Raw genomic sequence first — 21959 nt, forward strand, 5'->3', positions numbered from 1 at the left:
AATTTTATAGATTATACTCCATTTAAAGTTATTGTAAAATATTGGCTATCTCCCCTAAGTTGTACAATACATCCTTGCAGCTTATTTATTTTATACATAGTAGTTTGTAAGGAACACATACTTTTAGGTGAGGAAATGGGCTCATATATTTGAAAGACACAGAGGATCGCAGGCTGGAAGCTGCAGCTGCAGGACTGGGGTCCTGGGCTTTCTCCAGAACTGCGCTGTACTTTGTAGCAGAGCGAGTTTGATTTTGTGGAAACTGCGCGAGGGCCCCGCCCCTCAACCCCGCCCCTGAGACAACAGCCACGCCCCGGTCCCAGAAACTACCATTCCCAGCTATAGCTGCGCTCGCGGCCCGTCCCCATAGGTCCCGCCCCTGGGGGCCCCGCCCCGCCCCCGCCCCTTTCCGGAAGCCGCGGGTCCCAGCCGCGCCCGCCCTTCCCCACGTGGATCCCGGACCCCGCGCTCCTTGGAGCGACCCGGGGCACGAGTCTGCGGGCGGCTGCGATTGGATCCCCCGCTCCGGCCCGGCATGAACCGCTACATTCTGCCGCTGTCCGTGCTGGGCACAGCGGTGGGGGGCGCCGTGCTGCTCAAGTGAGTACGCGCGGGTCCCTCGGCCAGGGTAACGGCGGGCGAGTCTGCATGGACAGGGGAGGGAAGGTGGAACTCGCCAGTCGCTCGCGCACCCAGGAGCCCTCCAGCTCACCCCACCGGCAGTGCTCCCACGGAATGCGGGGGCAAGCGTAGGCCCCGGGAGGGCAGGTCACGGCCCAAGGTCACCCAGAGAAACGGGCAGATCCGGGCCCTGGTAAACATTTTTGTTTCCGGACTTGCTTCCGGACTTTAATTAAGTCATTTAGCAAATACTTCTTGGGCACTTCCCATATATCGCATCCTGGCCCAGATGCAAGGAAAATCTATGCCACCTCGGCTCTCGTTACCCGGAATTACAGAAACGAACCAGAGCTGTCCGGCTCAGTAAACGAAAAGACTGTATTGCACGGGATACATACATACTGTAGTTCTTTCTTGTCTTCCCTAGGCTAATTCGCTTTAGGAAAAAAAAAAAAAAAAGCTACTAAATATTCTACCGCAGCAACATTCATTAGAACTTTCTGCGATGATGGAAATATTTTACGTTTGTCCTATTTTATAGCCACCACGGGTGGCCGTTGAGCACTTCAAGTATGACGATGCTATGCCCGTAGTTAACAATATTTGCACTGTAATGTGTACTTAGAGACTGGGTAAGAGGGTAGGTCTCACGTTAAGTGCTCAGGATTAGCAATATGTAATTTTATTACAGTCACACAAGAGATTGGCTGGGAATTAGGCCAGAAAGTGACTACAATATTGAAATACTTTTTTTTTTCTTAAGGGAATGAAGGATATACCATAAATCTCTTTGAATCACTAATTTTGGGTTTGTTTATCTGCTCTATGATGAGGATTTATTTTGAACTTGTTTCTCCTGATCTGATAGTTTTTGTTTGTTTGTTTAGCTGGATTGTACCTTATTATTCATAATTCATTAAACGTTTGCTTTGTAAATATCAACTACCTTTTCTTGAAAGCACTAGAAAATGGGAATAATTTTTCCTTATAATGAAATTCATTGGCTGCTTTTTTCATACTATTATTGTCTTTCAGTTCTGAAAAAGCTAAACAAACAAACAAACCCCAAAACCACCAAATAGTGTCAGCATGGGAAGAGTGAAAGAAAACTGAATGCCCTAGGGGGAAAAAGTACGGCTACTTATTTTTAATTAACTTAAATTAAAAGTTAGCCTCTGGTGGCTGGTGGCTACTGTGTTGTACAGTGCCCTTCTCTTGTGTGGTGACGACATTGTTTATGTGGCCACTTCCCTACTGGTGGCATGTGGTTGCTTCCAGTATATAGCGTCTGTGGAATATGGGCACAGTAGCAGAATAAGGCCCTCCCCTTCTCCAAGGATGTGCATGTCCTAATTCCCAGAACCTGTGAATATATCTCCTTTCCTAGCAAAGGGGGCTTTGCAGATGTCATTGGGTTAAGGACCCTGAGATGGGGCGATGATCCTAGGTTATCCAGGGAGGGGGCCAATGCAATCACAACAGTCCTTCTAAGAAGGAAGGAGAGATTAGAATCAGACTTGAAGGTGCTATATTGCAGACTTTGAAGACGGAGTAAGGGGCCATGAGCCAAGGAATGCGGGTGGCCCTTAGAATCTAGAAAAGGCATGAGAATGATTCTCCCCTGGAGCCTCCAGAAGGAACACGGCTCTGCCGGCACCTCGATTTTATCCTAGTGAGACCTATTTCGGATTCTGGCCTACAGTCTGCAGGTCAGATAACTGCATGGTTTTAGCCCACTGAGCTTGTGATGATCTGTCACAGCATACGCCGGAAAACGGACACGGTGGGTCTTTACAAAATAGCGATTGTGAGGAGGGGAGGGTGTAGCTCAGCGGCAGAGCACGTAGCTCAGTGGTAGAGTGCCTGCCTCGCATGCACAGGGTCCTGAGTTCAATCCCCAGTACCTCCATTAGAAAAATAATAAAATAAGGTTAAAAATAAATAAACCTAATTATCCCGTCCCCACAACAGAAGAAAGGTAAATTAAACATTTAAATAAACAAATAAAAAGCAAATAGAAAAATAGTGATTGGCTCAGTCTTGGAAGCTCCCGACCCCAGGCCATGCTGAGTCCTTTCCTAGTAACAGGACAATGGCCCTGTGGAGTTAAGGACTATGGGACGTTTTTCCATCTTTCCTTTGGTGGAACACAAGCTCAGAGCAGTCATTTGCCTGAGACCACAAAAGCCTGGGGCCCCTGTGGCAAGAGTGCGTGGACAGATGGAACTGACCTGTCATTTCTTACCTTCAGGGACTATGTCGTTGGCGGGGCTTGTCCCAGCAAGGCCACCATTCCCGGGAAGACTGTTGTTGTGACGGGTGCCAACACGGGCATCGGGAAGCAGACCGCCTTGGAGCTGGCCAAGAGAGGTGAAGTCGGTGGGCGGTGGGCGCCTGCCTTCTCTGCCCCAGTTGCGGGCAGAGGACGGTTTTGTTTCCTGGGGGGTGTGCAGGCATCCGATTCACTTGGTTGCAAGTGGCAGGAACAGACTCACGCCGGCTTAAGCCCAAAAACTTCATGTCCCTGGAAGAGGGAAGGGCGGGTTCAGGGTCTCAGAAGAGGCCCTGGACACTCGGCAATTTCTGGCTTTGGTTTTCCTCTTTGCATGGGCCTCACCCTTTCCTACTGTCGTGGGACTCAGTCCTATTGGCTGGGCTGAGGCCCGGGTCAGAGGTTAGGGGTCAAGTCTTGGCTTCAGGCTCCTCCAGGCTTACCAGTCAGGTGTTTTGTAGAATGCCCTTTGATTTGGGTTAGTTTGGTGTTTTTCTCGTGGTCAGACTGGGGTTATGGAGGAGAAGTGCCCTCCTCAGCACACACAGATCTCTTCTGAATTTAGAATCAATGTTGGGGAGGGTGTAGCTCAGTGGTAGAGTGCGTGCTTAGCATGCACGAGGTCCTGGTTCTGTCCCCAGTCCCTCCATTAAAAAAACAAACAACTGGTAGAATCAATGGGGTTTCCTGTGGGGTCAGGCGCAAGAGAGGGAGCGGTCAAGGGCTTTGGTCTGAACAGCTGGAGGACCAGCGGTGGGACGGATGGGGAGGCTGCGGCAGGGCAGGGCTGAGGGCTGGGAGGAGACTGGAAACTCGCCCTGGGCTTGTTGAGTTGTGGTGACCAGGGAAATGGGTCCCCAAAAGACCAGACCAGAGCTGCCTGCCCACTCCCGAGGTCAGATCAGTGGGGGGCCAAGATAGGCAGGCCCCCCGTCCAACCATCACCACATGGGGTCTCCCCAAGGGAGGGACACAGGCTCCTTTCAGGAAAAGGAGAGAAAGGAAGTTGAGCCTTCACACCTGCTGCTGTCCTGAGGGCCAGGCTGCCACTGGAAGGGCAGATTCCGGACTTGATGAGTTCGTTCTGGACAGTACGAGGGGACAGTGGGACGTGTAGCAGGCAGCTGGGTCCAGCTGTGGGGCGATGAGCCTTGTAGATCCACATGGTCAGCATCCTCTGCTCAGTCCGTTTCTTCTCACTTTTATAACTTGAAAAAAAAGTTGTTTTTTTTTCTAATGGCTATATGAAGATGTAATTCACACCTTTTAAGTATTCACTTCTGTGATTTTTAGTATATTCCCAGAACTGTGCAATCATCACCAGTCTGCACTATAGAACATTTTTATCACCCTAAAACAAAACCTCAGTCCTCTAAGCCATCACGCCCTAATTCCCCATCCCCCCAAACCTCGGAAACCACTAATCCACCTTCTATGGATTTACCTTTTCTGGGCATTGCAGATAAATGGAATCACACACTCTACGACATATTGTGTCTGGCTTCTTTCCCTGAACATCTTGTTTTTGCGGTTCATCCACGTGGATGTGACCGAATGTCCTTCCTTTTCATGGCTGAGTAATATTCCACCAGTGGATAGACCACATTTCACTTATTCATCCATCCCTTGATGGACGTTTGAGTTGTCTTCACCTTTGGCTATTGTGAATAGTGCTGTTATATACATTCAGGTGCACATTGAAAAAACTCTTTTTTGTTTGTTTTGTGGGGGAGGTAATTAGGTTTATTTTTAGAGGAGGTACTAGGGATTAAACCCAGGACCTCATGCATGCTAAGTATGCACTCTACCACTCGTACTATACCTTTCCCGCTAAAAAAAATTTTTTTTTTAATTGAAGTACAGTCAGTTTACAATGTGTCAATTTCCGGTGTACAGCATAATGTTTCAGTCATGTATATGTACATATATTCCTTTTCCTATTCTTTTTCATTATAGGTTACTACAAAGTGTTGAATATAGTTCCCTGTGCTATATAGTAGAAACTTTTTTATCTATTTTATATATAGTAGTTAGTATTTGCTAATCTTGAACTCTCAATTTACCCCTTCTGACCCCCTTTCCTTCCTGGTAACCAACTTCTTTATCCAGTCATCTGTTGATGGACATTTAGATTGCTTCCATGTCTCAGCTATTGTAAATAGTTGAGCATGCATTTTTTTTGGTGTGGACTTCTGTTTTCATTTATCTTAGGAGTGGATTAAAAAAATTTTTTTTTCTTGTTTGGGGCTTCCAGGAGGAAACATCATTCTGGCCTGTCGAGACATGGAGAAGTGTGAGGCGGCAGCAAAAGACATTCGCAGGGAGACCCTCAATCACCATGTCAACGCCCGGCACCTGGACTTGGCCTCCCTTAAGTCCATCCGAGAGTTTGCAAGGAAGATCACTGAAGGTAGGAGGGAGGACGCCAGCCCTGTAGGGTGAGGACTTGGGCGGCCAGGCTCTGAGGAGTGAATACACCAGGCTGGCCCTGGAGCTGGGTGTGGGCAGGCTATGGCTTGCAGGCCAGATCTGGTTTTCCATGCAGCCCATGGGGTGAAGATTTTATATTCTTTTCTTTCCTGACATTTTCACATTGACATTTGTTACATTTTTCAATGACAGGAAAAAAACCCCAAAAGAATAATATTTCATGACACATGACTGTCTTATGGAATTCAAATTTTAGTTTTATATGGAATTCAAATTTTAGTTTCCATATATAAAATTTTCTTGGTACACAGCCATGCCCATGGGTTTACAAATTATGGCTGCTTTAGTCCTGCGAGGGCAGAGTTCAGCAGAGACAGACCGTATTGCCTGCAAAGCCCATAGTATTTACTGTCTGGTCCTTTACAGAAGAAGTTAATGAGCCCTGCTCTATAGGAAAGCCACCTCCTTCTGTGTGAGCTTGATTCCCACAAGACGCAGAGGCCGAGATGAGATTCCATGTGTAGGGAGGTGCTGGATGAGTTGGCCAGGTGAAACACTGATTCACCCTACATTTCCTGAGGCTCTCTGGCTCCTGGGTGACACCGGGGACACAGACATGAGTCAGGTTCAGGCTCTATTTTCAAGGAGCGCCCAGACCCGGCTGTGACAATAGGTGACTGACAGGGACACACAGGCACGGTGCAGAGTCCCTGGAACTCCCACGTTCTCCGCTGGGTATTTCTTTTTGCAAATCCGGGGATCAGGCTGGCATCTTCCTGGTCCCCCTGCTGGAGGAGTCCCTCTTCCTGCTTCCCACCGTGTGGTCCCAGAACTACCTATGTATTAATTTTTTCGAACAGGAATAACAGTTACTGGGTTAAACATTCAGAAAGTGCCAGTGGGGACACAGCAGAATGGCTTCCTTCCATCAGAGATGCCGTCCTCAGATGTGTTCCGTGCTCTACCTCCTGTGGTCCGTTTGGAGCCCTTTTATTCATTTAAAAAGCAAACGAGGGCGTACACCTCCCTTTGGCTCTTTTGTACAAACCGGGGAGCCCACTATACACCCAGCGCTGCCCTGGGTTTCGTCTCTCCCGTCGTCTCTTGGAGATCATTGCAGGCGGAGCTTCCCCCTGCTTTTTTTTTCCCGTGGCTACATTGTGTTTCTTCATTGTTTTCCTGTGGCTACACTGTCTTCCAGGCCACAGGGTACCCCGCAGCGTGGCTCTGACAGTTGGCCACGCAGGGCCCTTGGCTTGCCTCCCGCCTGCTGCTGCTCCGAGCGGTGCTGCTGTGAACACCCTTTGCAGACGTATTTGTGTCCTCCCTGAAGGTGGCCCTCACCTCCCTCACGGCAACATTCTCTATGGGGTCCCCGTTTGCCTCCTTCACAGCTCTTTTCACTGGAGAATTCCCTTACGTATGCAGTTGGCTGTCAGACTGACTCCCAGTCACCCTGGAACACTCACGACTGTCTTGTCCATCCTGTATATCCAGTGCTCAATACGAGGTGCTTAGAAAATACTTGCTATATGGGGTGGGGAGGGTGTAGCTCAGTGGTAGAGCACGTGCCTAACATGCACAAGGTCCTGGGCTCAATCCCCAGTGCCTCCGTTAAGTAAATAAACCTAATTACACACCCCCTCTCAAAAAAACCCAACTTGCTGAATGAACAAGAATTAAGCCACTCTACCTGGCAGATTTTGAACCCAGGACCTCGTGCATGCTAAGCACACACTCTACTACTTGAGCTATAACTGCCCCCCCACCCCAGATGTGGTCTTTATGGAGGTGATCAAGTTGAAATGAAGTCATAGGGCAGGTCCTAACACAACCTGACTGGTGTCCTTATAAAACGGGGAAGTTTTGACAAGAAGACACACACACAGGGAAGACGCTGGGTGGAGGAATGCCAGCACGGCCACCAGAAGCTGGGAGAGAGGCGCAGACAGATTCTCCCGCACAGCCTCCGAGGGAACCAGCCCTGCCCGCACCGCCCGCTCAGGCTCCCAGCCTCCAGCATCTGGAGAGAGGACATTGCTGTTCAAGCTGCCCGGGGTGCGGTGCTCGCTTACCGACACCCCTGGAAGCTGACACAGGAATGAAGGCTCTGTTATTCATCCCATTCCACACACGAGGAATTGAGGCTCCAGGAGGGGCAGCCCCTTGTGCCAGGGAAGCTGGGTTGCGGAACAGACGCAGAGCCATCAGCCCACAGGGCCCCAGCTTCCACCAGTAACTCCCAGTTTGAGGCTTGGGGGCTCCTGCAGCAGATGTGGCCGCTTTCTCCTTCTAGAAAGATCTCCCAGGCTGGGTGGTGGTGGGAGTACTCATTTTCTGGGGCTGCTGGAATACAGTGTCGCCAACTGGGTAGCTTGAGACCATGAAGATTCATTCTTTCACAGCTCCGGAGCCAGAAGTCCAAGATCCAGGCGTCAGCGGGCCGGGCTCCCTCCCAGACTCTGGGCAGAATGCCCCCTTGCCTCTTCCGGCTTCCGGCGGGGCCGTCAATCCCCGGTGCCTCTAGGCTCGTAGATGCATCACTCCCAGCTCTGCCTCTGTTGTCACAGGATGTTCTCCCCGCATGTCTCAGTCTGAGTCTAAATCCCCACTTCTTGTTACGACACCAGTTGTGGTGAATTAGGGCCTATCCTACGTACAGCCTCATCCTCACTTGATTGCTTCTGTAAAGACTGTTTCCAAACAGGCTACATTCAGAGGTTTCGGGTGGACATGAATGTTTGGGGACACTGTTCAGCCCAGCGCAAGGGGCTCTGTCCCTCGGCTGCCCTGGTGCTCCCTGCAGGGCGGGGCTGACACAGGTGTCCTCACCCCCGTCTTGCAGAGGAGGAACACGTGCACATCCTGATCAACAACGCGGCCGTGATGCGGTGCCCTCACTGGACCACTGAGGACGGCTTCGAGATGCAGCTTGGCGTTAACTACCTGGGTGAGGCTGGGGGCTGTGTGGCATCGGCCTGGGATGTGAGCGTGGTCCCCTGTGGGCCAGAGAGGCTCCGGGAGGGGGGTCTTCTTCCACTCTCCAACGTGGCCACACATGGGGTCACCCAGTGGCTCAGGGAGTCGCCTGTCCATCGCTGGACCCTCAGTCCTTTGCACTGTCCATCAGCCTCTTGGCCTTTTGTTCTTGTCTGTCTGTCCTCCAGTCTCTGTCTGTCCTTCACTCACTGTGTCAGTTTATCTGAATGCAACTGGAGTTCCATTAGTAAGGGTGAAGCAAAGAAATGTTGGGTAGGCACCAATCCTATGGGGTTAGCTCCCCGCCCCCAATGACCTCATTTTAACTTGATCCCTCTTTAAAGACCCAGTGTCCAAACAAGGTCCCACGCTGAAGTGCGAGAGGGCAGGACTTGGAGGAGCTGGTGGCGGGAACACAATTCAACCCACAACACAAGTGTTACTCTCCTCCACCCCCTGCTGGCTGGGACTCAGTCACCTGCCCACATTCAGCTGCAAGGGAGTCGGGAAATGTAGTCTTTCACGGGGCAGTCTTAAGCATAACCAAAAATTCTATCACTGAAGAAGGAAAGGAGAAAGGAAGGACTTGGGGAGACAGAAGGCATCCTCTTCTCCAGCTGACCCCACAGGGTCATCACAGAGCTTGGTATCTGGGGCCGCATAATCCTTTTTTGTGGGCACTGTCTTGTGCATTGTAGGATTTTTAGCAGCATCCCTGGCCTCCACTCACTAGTTGGCTGCACTGCTCTCTGCAGTTGTGACCATCGAAATTGTCTCCAGGAGGGGAGGGTATAGCCCAGAGGTAGAGCATGTGCTTAGCATGCAGGAGGTCCTGGGTTCAATCCCCAGCACCTCCATTAAAAAAAAAAAAAAAGAATTACTGTTCTCCACCCCCCCCATACACAAAATTGTCTCTAGATGTTGCCAGATGTCCCCTGTGGGGCAAAGTTGACCTCGCTGAGAAACAAGGGTTATCGGGAGGATGAAATAAAGGCATGTTCTTAGTATGGTTCAGTAAAATTGCCTTTTTGTTTTCCTTCACCCAGGCCATTTTCTTCTGACACACTTGCTGCTGGACAAGCTGAAAGCCTCTGCCCCTTCACGGATCATCAACCTCTCGTCCTTGGCCCATGTTGCTGGGCACATAGACTTCGAGGACTTGAACTGGGAGAAGAGGAAGTATGACACTAAGGCAGCCTACTGCCAGAGTAAGCTGGCCCTTGTCCTCTTCACCAAGGAGCTGAGCCGGCGGCTGCAAGGTGCGCGTGACGGCCTCGCTGGCCTCTCCTTCCTTTAGCTCCAGATCTGAAACCGTCCTGCTGTGACCCTGGGCCGACTGACGGGAGGTCAGGCATTGCCGGACACCATAGGCAAACACAGGACATATATACCACCATGCTCCAGGCTGTGCCTGAAGCAGACATCACTAATCAATCTCAGAGCCTCTGCTGCTCTAGGCCAGTGGCAGTATGTGGAGACATTTTGCAGAGGCCAAGGATACTACTGAACATCCTATAAGATAAAGAATGACCCGACCTTAGTGTTTATTATTTGTTTTGTTTTTTTTAATGGAGGCACTGGGGATTGAACCCAGGACCTCATGCATGCTAAGCATGTGCTCTACACTGAGCAACACCCTCCCTGACCTCAGTGTTCATGGTGCTGAAGTTGAAAAGTCTACCGTTTGCCCTTGCTTCTCAAAGAGGGTCTGTGGATCAGTAGTACCAGCTCACCTGGGCACCTGTCATAATTGCAGCATCTCAGGCCCCACCCCAGCCCACTCACCACTTCAGACTCTGGGGGTGGAGCCCAGCCGTCTGGGTTTCTCAAGCCCTCCCGGTGAGTTTTACACACTCAGGTTGAGAGGCTCTGCTCTGGGCAGCCATGAAACAGAGCTGCCTTGCAAGATGAAACCGCCTGGTGTGGAGGTTTCAGAGCAAGAAGGCGGCATGGGTTGATGGGGAGCCCCCGAGCCTAGGGCGGGCAGCATCAGCCTTCCTGGTAGGGGTGCACCTGGCACCTGCCTGCCTCCGTTCCTTACCCTCCCCGTCTCTCCCCAGGCACAGGCGTGACTGTCAATGCCTTGCACCCCGGCGTGGCCAGGACAGAGCTGGGCAGACACACGGGCATGCACAGCTCTGCCTTCTCCAGCTTCATGCTCGGTAAGTCCCCTCCCATCCTGGGGTCCAGCACCCCCCTCAGTGTATTAGTCAGGGTTTTCTAGAGAAACAGAATCAACAGGATACACATAGATATCTAGAGGGATTTACAGGAGGGATTGGCTCATGCATCTGTGGAGGCTGAGAGGCCCCACGATCTGATCTGACACCAGAGGTCCAGGAAAGCCAGTGGTGTAGTTTTAGTCCAAACCCAGAGGCCTGAGTACCAGAGGAACTGATGGCGTAAGTCCCAGCCTGAGCCAGAAGACCAGGAGCACCGACGTCTCCGGGCAGGAGATGATGTCCTGGCTCAAGGGGAGAAAGGGAATTTGTCCTTCCTCCACCTTTTTGTTCTGTTCTCACTGCAATGAACTGCATGGTGCGCAGCCACCTTGGTGAGGGTGGGTTTTACTTAGAGCAAATGCTGATCGTTTCTGCTCATACCCTCACCTCACAGACACACCCAGAAATAATGTTTTACCTGCTCCCTGGGGATCCCTTAGCTCAGCTGACCCATAAAGTTAACATGACACTCAGAGACTATCTCCAGGCTTTCCTCGGCCCCGTTCCCAGTATCTTTCCTGGCACTGAGTCACTTTTATATGCCTGTCTGGTCTGCCAGCCTCAGAATAGCCTCAGGAAACAGGCCAGAGCCTATTTGATAAGAAAACTGTCCTGGAGGGGGAGGTCACGGAGCTGACTTCCTGAAGTCCATCCCAAAGGAGCTGGGCCACCTGGGGCGGTGACTTCTCTCCTAGCCTCCCTTTTCTTATCCGCAGAGTGAGGGCTGTAGAAGTGCCTGCCTCACAGTGGGGAGGGTTAGATGAGACCTCCTTGAAAAGTGCCAGCACAGTGCCTGGCCCAGATTCAGGCCGAATAAATAATTAGAGCTTTATAACAAGTGTTTATAATCCCAAAAAACATTTAGTAGGTGGGAACTAGGTATCAGGGATGTTAAGCTGAGGCTGGCACCTGATACCACATTCAATACATGAAAGTTATTTTAAAGAAAGATCGGGTGGGGCGAGGACCTGAGGTTGACATAGAGGAGGGGGAGCTTCCATTTGCCTGGGAAAAGCCAGGGGGGCTTCCTGGGGGAGGCAGCCGTCAGGCTGGTCCCTGCATCTGGAAGTATTTGCGCGGCACCAGGGGAAGGAATGCCTGGTGTAGGAACCACAGGGGCCAAGGCCTGAATGGAGGTGGGCTCTGTGGGGCTCTAGGGAAACCTCTGGCCTCAGTGGGTCCTGAGTCACCTGGGGCAGACGAGGACTCTCAGTGTCCTCCTCTCTGAACGTGTGGACGGAACTCTGATTGCAGGGCCCGTCTTCTGGATGCTGGTCAAGAGCCCCCAGCTGGCGGCCCAGCCCAGCACCTACCTGGCCGTGGCCGAGGAACTGGAGGGTGTTTCTGGAAAGTACTTTGATGGACTCAAAGAGAGGGCTCCGGCCCCCGAGGCTGAAGATGAAGAGGTGGCCCAGAGGCTTTGGGCTGAAAGTGCCCGCCTGGTGGGCCTGGAGATCTCCTCTGGAGCCTCTGAGAAGGGCCAGCCCCTCCGCAAATAACCTCTGGGAGCTGGCAGAGTCACAGGGATGGAGCAGCGACAAAACAAGCTGGCCGCCATGCCAGCAGCAGCCTCTAGGCGGCAGTATCGGCTCTCCTGGCCACAGTGGACTGAATTGCAGATGGGCACCTGACCCAGGGAATGGCTGGTGCCTTGTGCCCTGCTGCCAGCAGGTGAGCTGGGCCATCAGATGCCTTCCCTGGGGCTGTAAACCGGCAACGGTGGAGGGCGGAGTCAGCTCGGCTGGTGTGGGCCATGCCGGGGACCCTGTGGTGTGTGGTGGGCAAGTTACCCGACTGATGCCCTGGAGTTCACGGGTCCCCATGGGACCTTGCACACCTCCAGTCTGCTCTCCAAATGTAAAATGCGCAGAATAACTCGACTACCTCATTGGATGGCGCGTGGTGACGGGTGATAGCCTGGCTCAGGGGAATGGCAGCTGTGCGTTCTTGGCCCGTGGACGTTTGCTGCGGGCCGCCCGTGTGCCAGACCCTGGCGAGGCGCCCCGCCGGGAACCGGCCGACACAGGTCTGCCCTGTTAGCTCCGAGCCACGCTGGGGACAGCGCGGGGTGAGGAACCACCGAGGAACCCGGAAGCCTGTGATCACGATCCCCTCTCCAGCTCCCTCGGTGATGGAAACCGGAGGCGCGGACCTGCTCTTTAATGACAAAAGTTTTAAAAATGCGGCTGAGTCGTAGGTTTCATCGTCTTCGTCTGTGTGTGTGAGGGGGAGCGCCGACGAGCCGAACAGGAGAACTGGAAGAGCTCCTGTATCTATTGTCTTCAGGGGGCCAGGCCATCAGTTTAAGTGTCAGCGGGGCAATAATCAAATTGAAGTTCAGACTTTTCGAGATGAAAGGTGTCCTCCCCCCTTTCCTGTGGCACCCGTCCCTGAAGTCTGCGTGTCTCCTGTGTTGGAATCGGGGCTGGCCCTCAGCTCGGGCACAGACGTAACATTGTAAAATGATCATACTTCAGTAAAAATATATTTAAAAAATAGAATTCAGGGGGCAGCCACAAAGCTAAGTCATCAAGACATGATGCGGGGGGATGAAAGGCGCCTGCTCTGTAAACACAGTGAGTCTTCCTTCTGTTACCACCTCAGAGGAGGACGGCCAAAGGACATGCTGAGGGTGGCTTGACCCTGAGGGTGGCAGCTCCCGACGTGGACCCCACCTCCCCCCGTTCGTGCCCTGTGTCTTCTAACCCCCTGAATTGGGGCTGGACCTCGTGGGTGACCCACTTCTAACAAACAGAACAGCACAAAGGTGAGAGCTCCCGTGATTAGGTTACAAAAGACGGACGTCTGTATCACTGGCTCTCCCCGCTCCCTGCCGTCCCCGCTCAGTGCTGAGCCGGCCGCCAGTGCGTGGCCAGGAACAGCCACACAGGAACTGAGGCCTGAGCCCAACAACTGGGAGAAACTGCGCCATGCCAATAACTGTGTAGGCGAGCCCGCCCTGTTCTGTGGGTTAGAAGCAAGCTGCAGATCCGGTCACACAGAAAAGGAAGGGACTGTTGCAAGGGTGTGACTCTCAGGAGGTGGGACTCATGGGGGAGCCACCCGGACAGCATGTACATCACAAGGATATATGTGTACTCCTGGGAGTCAGGGCGCACCCTCAAAACCCCTGGCTCTCTAAATACACGTATAGGATTCAACTGGGGTGATGGTGGTATTTGCTTCCATAACCACAATGCCGTGATCAGAATCAAGAAAGTACCACTGGTGACGCTAGCATCTAACATCTCATCTGCAGACATTCAAGTTTTAGCAACAGTAATGTCTTTTATAGTAAAAACAAAATTTTTTTTTCTGGCCCAGGGTCCAATCTAGGGTCACATATTGCATTAGTTGTCCTGTCTCTTTAGTCTGCTTTAAACTGTGGTGTTTTTAAAAATACTTAAAAAGAATTGAGGTATAGTTGATTTACAATTTTGTGTTGGTTTCAGGTGTACAGCAGAGTGATTCAGTTATACAGACACATATGCATGTATTTCAGATTCTATTCTATTACAGGTTATTACAAGATACTGAATATAGTTCCCTGTGCTGTACAGTAAATCCTGGTTGTTGATCTGTTTTCTGCATAGTACTTTGTATCCGTTAATCCCATATTCCTAACTTATCCCTCCCTCCACTTCTCCTTTGGCAACCGTATAAACTGTGGTCTTTATTTTTCATGACTTTGACGCTCCTGAAGAGTGACGGGCCAGCTGTCGTATAGACCACCCTTCAGTTGGGGGTTGTCTGCTATTTCTTCATGATTAGATCGGGTTTTGCATTTTGGTTGGGGACACGCCAAAGTGATGCTGTGTCCCCTGCAGCGTGTCACATCTGAGGACGTGAATGTCTTAGTTGTCCAGTTGCTGGTGATGTCAGCTAACTCAGCAACAGCCAGACAGAAGAGACGCGGAGGGTGAGGGGTGTGGGAAGGGGTGTGGGGGCGCCACTGTCCCCACATCTCCACGCGTTCACCAACCTGGAAGCTCCCGCAGAGACTTTCTGCTCCCCTGTTATCTACAGTTTGGGTGGCACCTTGTCTTCCCATGTCTGAGGAGTGGGCACGTGAGTCTGACTCAAGCAAGACCAGCCCGACCCTCTCCCTGAATCTGCATCTCGGTGACTGACACTGGGACTAAACACGTTTGTCCAAAGATGATGGTGTCTATGGGCTCCCTGGTCCCTGCATCCCAGGTGTGTCCCTGTTCCCAGCTGTCCTAGCTTCCTATGGCTGCTGTAACAGATGACCACAGATGGGGCAGCTTCAACAACGCAGGGGCATTCTCTTAGTTTTGGAGGTCAGAGTCCGAAATGGGTCTCTCTGGGCTGCAGACAAGGTGTGAACAGGGCTGGTTCCTTCCGGAGGCTCCAGGAGAATCAGTTTCCTGGGCTTTTCCAGCTTCTAGAGGCACCTGCGACCCTTGGCTCGTGGTCCTGCCTCCGTCTGCAGAGCTGCAGGTCCTCATGCTGCCCTCTCTCTGTTTCTTCCTCTTCTGCCTCCCTCTTCCGTTTTTCAGGACTCCTGTACTTCCACTGAACCCCACCCCCCACTCCAGATAATCCAGGATCACCTCCCTACTTTAAAATCAGCTGCTTAGCAACTTCATCCCGTCATTCACCTTAATCCCCCTTAGCCAGGTAAAGTGACGGGTTCCGGGGACTAGGATGTGGACATCTTGCAGGGGGTGCTCTCCCGCCTACCACACTGTCCTTTCCAAAATCTGCTTCATTACCCTCCAGATATACCCCCCATCAACTTATTTCTGCTTAACTTAAGTGGAGGCAGGGAGAGCTACACTAGGAGTCCGGGGTTGACACACACACACCACCATATACAGAACAGATCAGCTAGGGCTGTGTACAACTTACACGTGGGATTTGAGTCAGTGACACAAACTAACTTATTTACAAAACAAACAGACTCACAGACTTAGAAAACAAACTTATGGTTCCCAAAGGGGGAGGCAGGGAGGGGCAAATTATACTATATATAAAATACGTAAACGTCAAGGACCTACTGTATAGCACCGGGAAGTACATTCAATATCTTGTAATAAGCTATAACGGGAAAAATCTGAAAAAGAATACATATTTATATGTATAACTGAATCGCTATGCTGTACGCCAGAAACTGATGCAATATTGTACATCAACAAAGATAAATAAAAAAATTAAGTGGAATCAGCTTGACCCATGTTGCCTGCAAGCAAGTCAACTGAAAAGAGATTTTATCACAAACTCACACTACTCACTTAAAAATAAAACTTGGGGTGTGTTAGCAAGAAGAGGCATTGGAATTCAAAGTCTGATTCTAGAGAGCACTTTTTTTTTTTTTTTGCGGTGGGGAGGGTTATGGGTTTAAACTTAAGCCCACAAGAACCGTGGACCATACGGGGACTTGTCTTCACACAGGTGCAAGAAACATGGCTCAGGGCTAATTCTAGCCACAAACCCTCATAACCAACATCCGTGTCCTTTCTGAAACTGAGAAACCCCAAGGACCGCAAACATTGACTCACAAATGAACATAATCCCTGCCTACTTCTCTGAAGGCCCTGAGGCGGCGCACAAACCCAGCTCTAGCCTTCTGCCAGATGGAAGGTGAATGCAACCAGTCTGAAACACAGCCAGACAAAGCCCAAGGCCACAGAAGCCCAGAGAGGACGTGGTGGCAGAGCTAAAAGCCGACCCAGGAACCCAGCCTCTCGGAGTTCAGCGGCATTGAGATGCCTCCTGCATGATGGCTGACAGTGACCAACTCCACCCCAAGGCTGGGATGAAGCAGGCTGGATGGCGTCCCCTCCTAAAAGATGACGTCCAAGTCCTACACCACAGTACCTGTGACCGCGAGCTAATTTTTAAAGAGGTCCTTTGCAGGTGTGATGAAGGGTCTGGGGATGAGATCGTCCTAGATCACCCCAGTGGACCCCGATTCCAGCACCACGTGTCCTTAGGAGGAAAGACAGAGAGCAGAGGCGGACGCTATGTGAAGACAGAGGGCGGGGACTGGAGTGCTGCAGCCCAAACCCAGGAAAGCCTGACCCCCTCACCCACCCAAGCCACAAAAGGCAAGGGACTGAATCTCCCCCAGAGCCTCCGAAAGCTGCATGCCCCTGGCCCCAGCTTGAGCTTGGACTTCTGGCCTCTGGAACGGTTAGAGAATCCATTCATGTTGTTAAAAGCCATCTAGGAGATGGTAATTTGTTGCAACAGCCAGAGGAAACAAACATAATCTCGTTGCAGGGTTGGGGGTCGGGGGTGGTCCCAAGATGACTGCTGGGGCCAGTTTGGTCCGTCTGTTTTTTGTTTTCTGTTCAGCGGGAGGGAGAGAAGCACTTCTCCTTCGTTTGTCGAATTAGGTTATTACAGGTCACATGCTCATCTCAGAACTCATAAAAGCCCCTCTGCCGCCCCCCCCCACCCCCGGCCCCAGCCCCAGGAATGTCAGGAGGTAAGGACTTCAAGCAGGGTTTCCCAGCCCCAGGGCCTCTATCCTACGGGGCAGAGTAATTCCTTGCGTGGGTGAGGGGGGCACATGGGGCGCTGTCCCATGCATGGTAGGGTGCTGAGCAGCAGCCCTGGTCCCTCCCCACTGGACACCAGTGGCACCTCCGACCCAGCTGTGACTACCAGAACTGTTTGCAGACATGGCCAGATGCCCCCCGGGAGGGAAAAGGCACTTTCAGTTGGGAACCATCGACAGAGGCAGGTTCGGGGCCATGTGCCTGGGGTTTGCCTGCCTTAGCCAGCCCCGCTCGACCAGCATGAAGAGCGTCGTGGCCCCGGCTGCAGTCAGCCCAGCCCGGCCCGCAAAACAGAGCCGGGAGAAAGGTCTATTTGCATATGCATTCACAGGCTGCCAGCCCCAGGCCCAGCCCGCCTGGCCTTGAATACAGATGGGCCACCTCCCACCGCCGCTGCTTGGGGCCTTCAGGGCACCCAGCAGGGCAGGAGGCACCCTGAAGCTTCCAAGAGCAGACTCCAGGACCACTGCTCCCCGGCCCATTGGGAGGTGCAGGCACCAGCTCAGTGGCAAACACTCAAGCGAACTCTCTATCTAAACAGCCGAGTCTCAGAGAGAACACCGATGGCTGTTTGGCAAACCCCCATCCCTCTTTTTTTGTGAGGAGCCTTGGAAGAAAACATGCAGACAGGGCTTCCGACCACGGTGGAGGCCGACCTCCCTTGGCCTCGCATGGATAAGAGGGCACTTTGGGTTCTGCCCTACTTTACAGAAGAGCAGAGACAGCCTCGGGGAAGTTACGGAACTTGCCGGAGAAGAGGAAGAGTGGAGATTGCAACATGAGACAGCCTGGGCCCTCTGGGCAATGGGGTTATCAGCCATCTGCTCAGTGGTCACCGATAAGGAAGTGACACTTCCCAGGATGCGAGAAAGAGGGCAGACTTGGGTCAGGAATCAAGAATAGAGAGCACTAGCTAGAAAGAGAAAGAAAAACGCCATATGATATCGCTGACACATGCAATTTAAAAAAGGACACAAATGAACTTTTCTATAAAACAGAAACAGACTCACAGGGAACTTATGGTTACCAAGGGGAGAGGGGATGGAAGGGATAAATTGGGAATTCGAAATTTGCACCTCTTGGGGAGTGACGGAAATGTTAGCTATCTTGCTTGTGGTGGTGGTTTCATGGGTGCCTACCTCTATCAAAATTCATAAAATTGCACACCTGAAGTATGTGTAGTTTACTGTACAGGAACCATATGACAATAAACGTGTTTTAAAAAAAGAACAGGGAGTCACTATTGTCTGCTGATTAATATTATCAGCCAAAATGACAACTGGCCAGAGATGCAAGCCAGCCCACGGCCTGGAGGGTAGAGGACCCCTGGGAGCCCCACCCAGGCAACTGGAACGGAGACATTCCCATTTCAAATGCTTTCCTAGGAAATGCTCAGAACCTCTCTGAGCCTGCACTTGCTTGGCTGTAAAGCAGGGATAATACTGCCTCCCAGGGTTCCAGTGAGGATGAGCTGAGAGCAAGGACCTAATGCATAAGCATGGTATCTGACCTCGCTTTTGCCACCGCGCAGACTGAGGCTTGTTATCTTCCTCATCTCCAGCTCGCCCTCCACTCAACTTAAAACTATGGTGCAAAAGAATACGAAAAAATACACGAAAAAAATATTTTTATATATATGCACACATGACTAGGACATTGTGCTGTACACCAGAAATGTACACGCTGTAACTGACTATACTTCCATTAAAAAAAAAAAAGGCAGTAGCTGAGTTTTCCTCAGGCCAAAGGTCCTCCCACCCACACCCAGGCTGCTGACGATTGTGGCACTTCCTATAAGGTGACCTGCAGCTTACAAATCCCTTCAGAGGCTTTTATCGCCAACCCATACCCGGGAGGTAGGGATCATCGGCTCCATTCTACAGATAAGAAAACTGAGGCACGTGGAGACAAAAAGCCAGGACCCACTGCAAGCACGCAGTCCTCTGGGAAGTTTTAGAGCCTCAGTTGAGAAAGGTCCCTGGACCCTGAGACAAGTGCAGGACTAAGAGCAAACCAGGGGGGCTCTGAGCACTCTCCCCTCCGCCCCCTCCCTCCCTGGTCCTCTGGCCCAGCTGCGCCTGAGCCTTCGCAGCCGGCAGGCAGCACGGAGAAGCCCCGGTGGAATTGCAGCCCCGGCACACTCGTGAACACTGCTCAAGTGTGGGACTGCTTGTTGCTCCAAATAGGAGGAAATTTCAATGTCATCCAAAGGGCCTTTCAGTCTCTTTCCGTTAAAAACTTCCCGTTCCCCGGCAAGGGTTTCGGCAGGGGTGCGGCGCCTCCAGTCACCCCTCCAGCGCTAGACTTAAGACTGATGACTCCGCAGGAGAGAAACTTTTCTGGGGTCCGGCGATTCGGAGCGGGACAGGAACACGCCTCCAGCACTTAAGCCGAGAATCACCACCCAAAACCGCACTGCGGGTGGGCCCGGGGTCTCCCAGCCCGGAGTCCGGGTGCCAGCTGGAGGGGGATGTCTGCAGTGGCGGCCGCCCCCGGGGAAGGCGCTGTGCGCCCCGGGTCCCGCTGCCCCGCGGCGGGCGCCGTCCTTACCGTGCAGGCCGTCGGGGATGCTTCGGTGATGCGGCGGCGCCGACAGGTCGTCCAGGGAGCTGCGCGTGGCGACGGCCTTGCGGTCGGGGGGCCTGTGCAGCCCGGGGGCAGCAGCGGGGCCGGGGCGTGGCGGCGCTGGTCCGGGCTGCAGCCGCTGCCGGCGCTCCACGTGCCGCCGCCGGTGCCCACGTCGCGGGTCCCCGCGTCCCCCGCGCCCCTCGTCCAGCAGCGACACCAGCTCCTGGGGCCCCAGCCCTCCAGGCGCGGCCCGAGCGGGCCACCTCGTGCCACACGGCGCCGGCCCGGCGGCCCGAAGCGCTGCCCCTCGCGCGCCTCCTGCCGGTCGTCGTCGAGGGAGCAGCAGAGCTCGCGCCGCGCGTGGTCGTCGGCCTGCAGCCGCCGCTTCGCGCCCTCGAGGCGGCGGGTCTCCAGTAGGCGCTGCCGCGGCCGCCGGCTCCCGCGTCGGGCCCACCTTCCCGGCCCGCGCGCCGCAGCCGCCGCGCCGGCCCCGCCTCGTCTGGCTCCTCCGACGCCCAGGCCGCCGCCGCCGCCGCCGCCGGGGGCTTCGCCGTGACGGGGTCGGCAGCCGAGCGCCGCCCGCGCCTGCGCTCCCCGGGCCGCGGCTCCGGGGGGCGGGTCCGCGCCGCCCCGCCCCGCGCGCCCTCGCGCAGCGCCCGCCCGCCCGGGAGGCCGCGCGCGTCGTCCCGAGGCTGGGCGAGCGGGGACCGCGGCTGCGCCGGCCGCCGCCCTGCAGGCGGGGGCCGCACGGACAGTCTGAGCAGAACCATGGGACAGACAGAACGAGTGCTTCAGGCGGGCCTAGCGTTGTGTGGAAAGCGCCACCGGAAAGAGGGAAGTGTGAGAACAGTAAAAAACAAACAAACAAACAAACAAAAAACCCCAAAACCAAAAAACACACGGATCAGAGCGCTGACTGCAACCTTGGAAATGTAAGTCTCCATCGAGAGAGGAAAATTGGAATTAGAGGGGAGAAGTACCTTTTGTACACTGCATGGTTAAGGGGGAAAACGAAAGAAAGAAAAATCAAGATTTTGCAAGAAAAAGGAAAAAATAAAACCAAGGAAAAAGGTGTACTTCACAACCCTGACAGCAGAGGGCATCCTAGTACTAACAACTTTACAAGAGCGATGACGGACGTTAAATATTTAGGAATCCTTCGAAGGAGAAATGTGCGTATTTACCCCAAAGCACGAGCCCTGTTCCTAGAAGTACACAGTCGCAAACGGTATTTATCAAACACTGCCCCCAAAATAAAGCTGAAAAATGAGAATCCGAAAATTCACTTGACAGACACCTAAGAGCAGACGCTAGGTCACGCGCTTAACAGTACGTGCAACATTTTAAGGAACTGCAGGACTGTTCTCGACCCAAGTTCACAGCAATATTATTCAAACAACCAAAAGGTGGCAGCAAGCGACGTGTCCATCATCAGATTAACAAAATATGGTCTATCCATGCAATGAAATACGTAACTGTAAGAAAGAAGGAAGCTCTCGCACACGCTGTAACACGGACAAACCTGGAAAACATTGCGCTAAGTAGAATTGCCACCTGGAAATATATTCGTGGAATGCTTTTTCTTTATTTAAGGAGGGCAGACGCTTGAACTAGGCAAAATAATGCAGTTTTTTTTTAAGTATATGCAGGAGAAAAACTTCAGAATTTTATGAATGGCCTTAAAAAAAGTACAAAATGTAGCTTGAGCTTTTCAGTGGAAGATGTCATCTTCCGGGGGTAGAATGCCAATGATGTACCTACAAGTGGGGGTGTGAATTCGCCTCTTATGACTTGCTGGGTTTTCTAAAAAAAAAAAATTTATTACTTTTGTTTCATGTGTTTAAGACTGTTGTCTCCAGGGAAGGGTATAGCTCAACTCATAGAGTGCATGCTTAGCATGCACGAGGTCCTGGGTTCAATCCCCAGTATCTCCTCAAGAAAGAAAGAAAGAAACCTAATTACCTGCCCCCCCATAAAACTTTTGTCTCCATTCCTGCATATATGTGTATGGTATGTATGTATATATGTATGTGTTTACATCCATTAAACATAAACTTATTGGAAAAAAAAAAACCCTTATGCTATGTGAAATAAGGCAGGCACAAAAGGACAAAACGTGTATGATTCACTTACATGGGATATTTAGAGAACTCGGAACTCAAGCTCCTAGAGACAGAAAATTGAATGGTGGATGGAGGAGTGGAGTCCTGGGGATTTGGTGCTAGGACTGGAGAAGTAGGGCTTAGCATCTCCAGCCTGCACTCAGGTGGTGGTGGGGAGCTTGTGGGAGGCTCTGGCCACCACACTGGCACCAAAACCTGGGAGCTTGTGGTGAGGTCT

The 21959-nt window shown here is 52.3% G+C and overlaps 2 protein-coding genes across 2 annotated transcripts; one reads left to right on the forward strand and one right to left on the reverse strand.

Moving 5' to 3' along the window:
* Positions 1–468: 468 nt before the first annotated feature.
* On the forward strand, positions 469–14088 carry RDH13 (retinol dehydrogenase 13). Its single transcript, XM_032487841.1, has 7 exons — positions 469–600; positions 2873–2991; positions 5148–5303; positions 8169–8273; positions 9349–9561; positions 10363–10464; positions 11779–14088. The coding sequence occupies exons 1-7, from the start codon at positions 536–538 to the stop codon at positions 12021–12023; spliced, it is 1005 nt and encodes a 334-aa protein (XP_032343732.1). The 5' UTR covers positions 469–535; the 3' UTR covers positions 12024–14088.
* On the reverse strand, positions 2991–20679 carry LOC116666010 (translation initiation factor IF-2-like). Its single transcript, XM_032487842.1, has 3 exons — positions 19602–20679; positions 3914–4101; positions 2991–3145 (listed from the first exon to the last, which is right to left on the reverse strand). Exons 1-3 carry the CDS (start codon positions 20387–20389, stop codon positions 3138–3140), a joined length of 984 nt encoding a protein of 327 aa, XP_032343733.1. The 5' UTR covers positions 20390–20679; the 3' UTR covers positions 2991–3137.
* Between the last annotated feature and the right edge of the window lie 1280 nt (positions 20680–21959).

This window comes from Camelus ferus, chromosome 9, assembly GCF_009834535.1.
Source record: "Camelus ferus isolate YT-003-E chromosome 9, BCGSAC_Cfer_1.0, whole genome shotgun sequence".
Taxonomy (NCBI): domain Eukaryota; kingdom Metazoa; phylum Chordata; class Mammalia; order Artiodactyla; family Camelidae; genus Camelus; species Camelus ferus.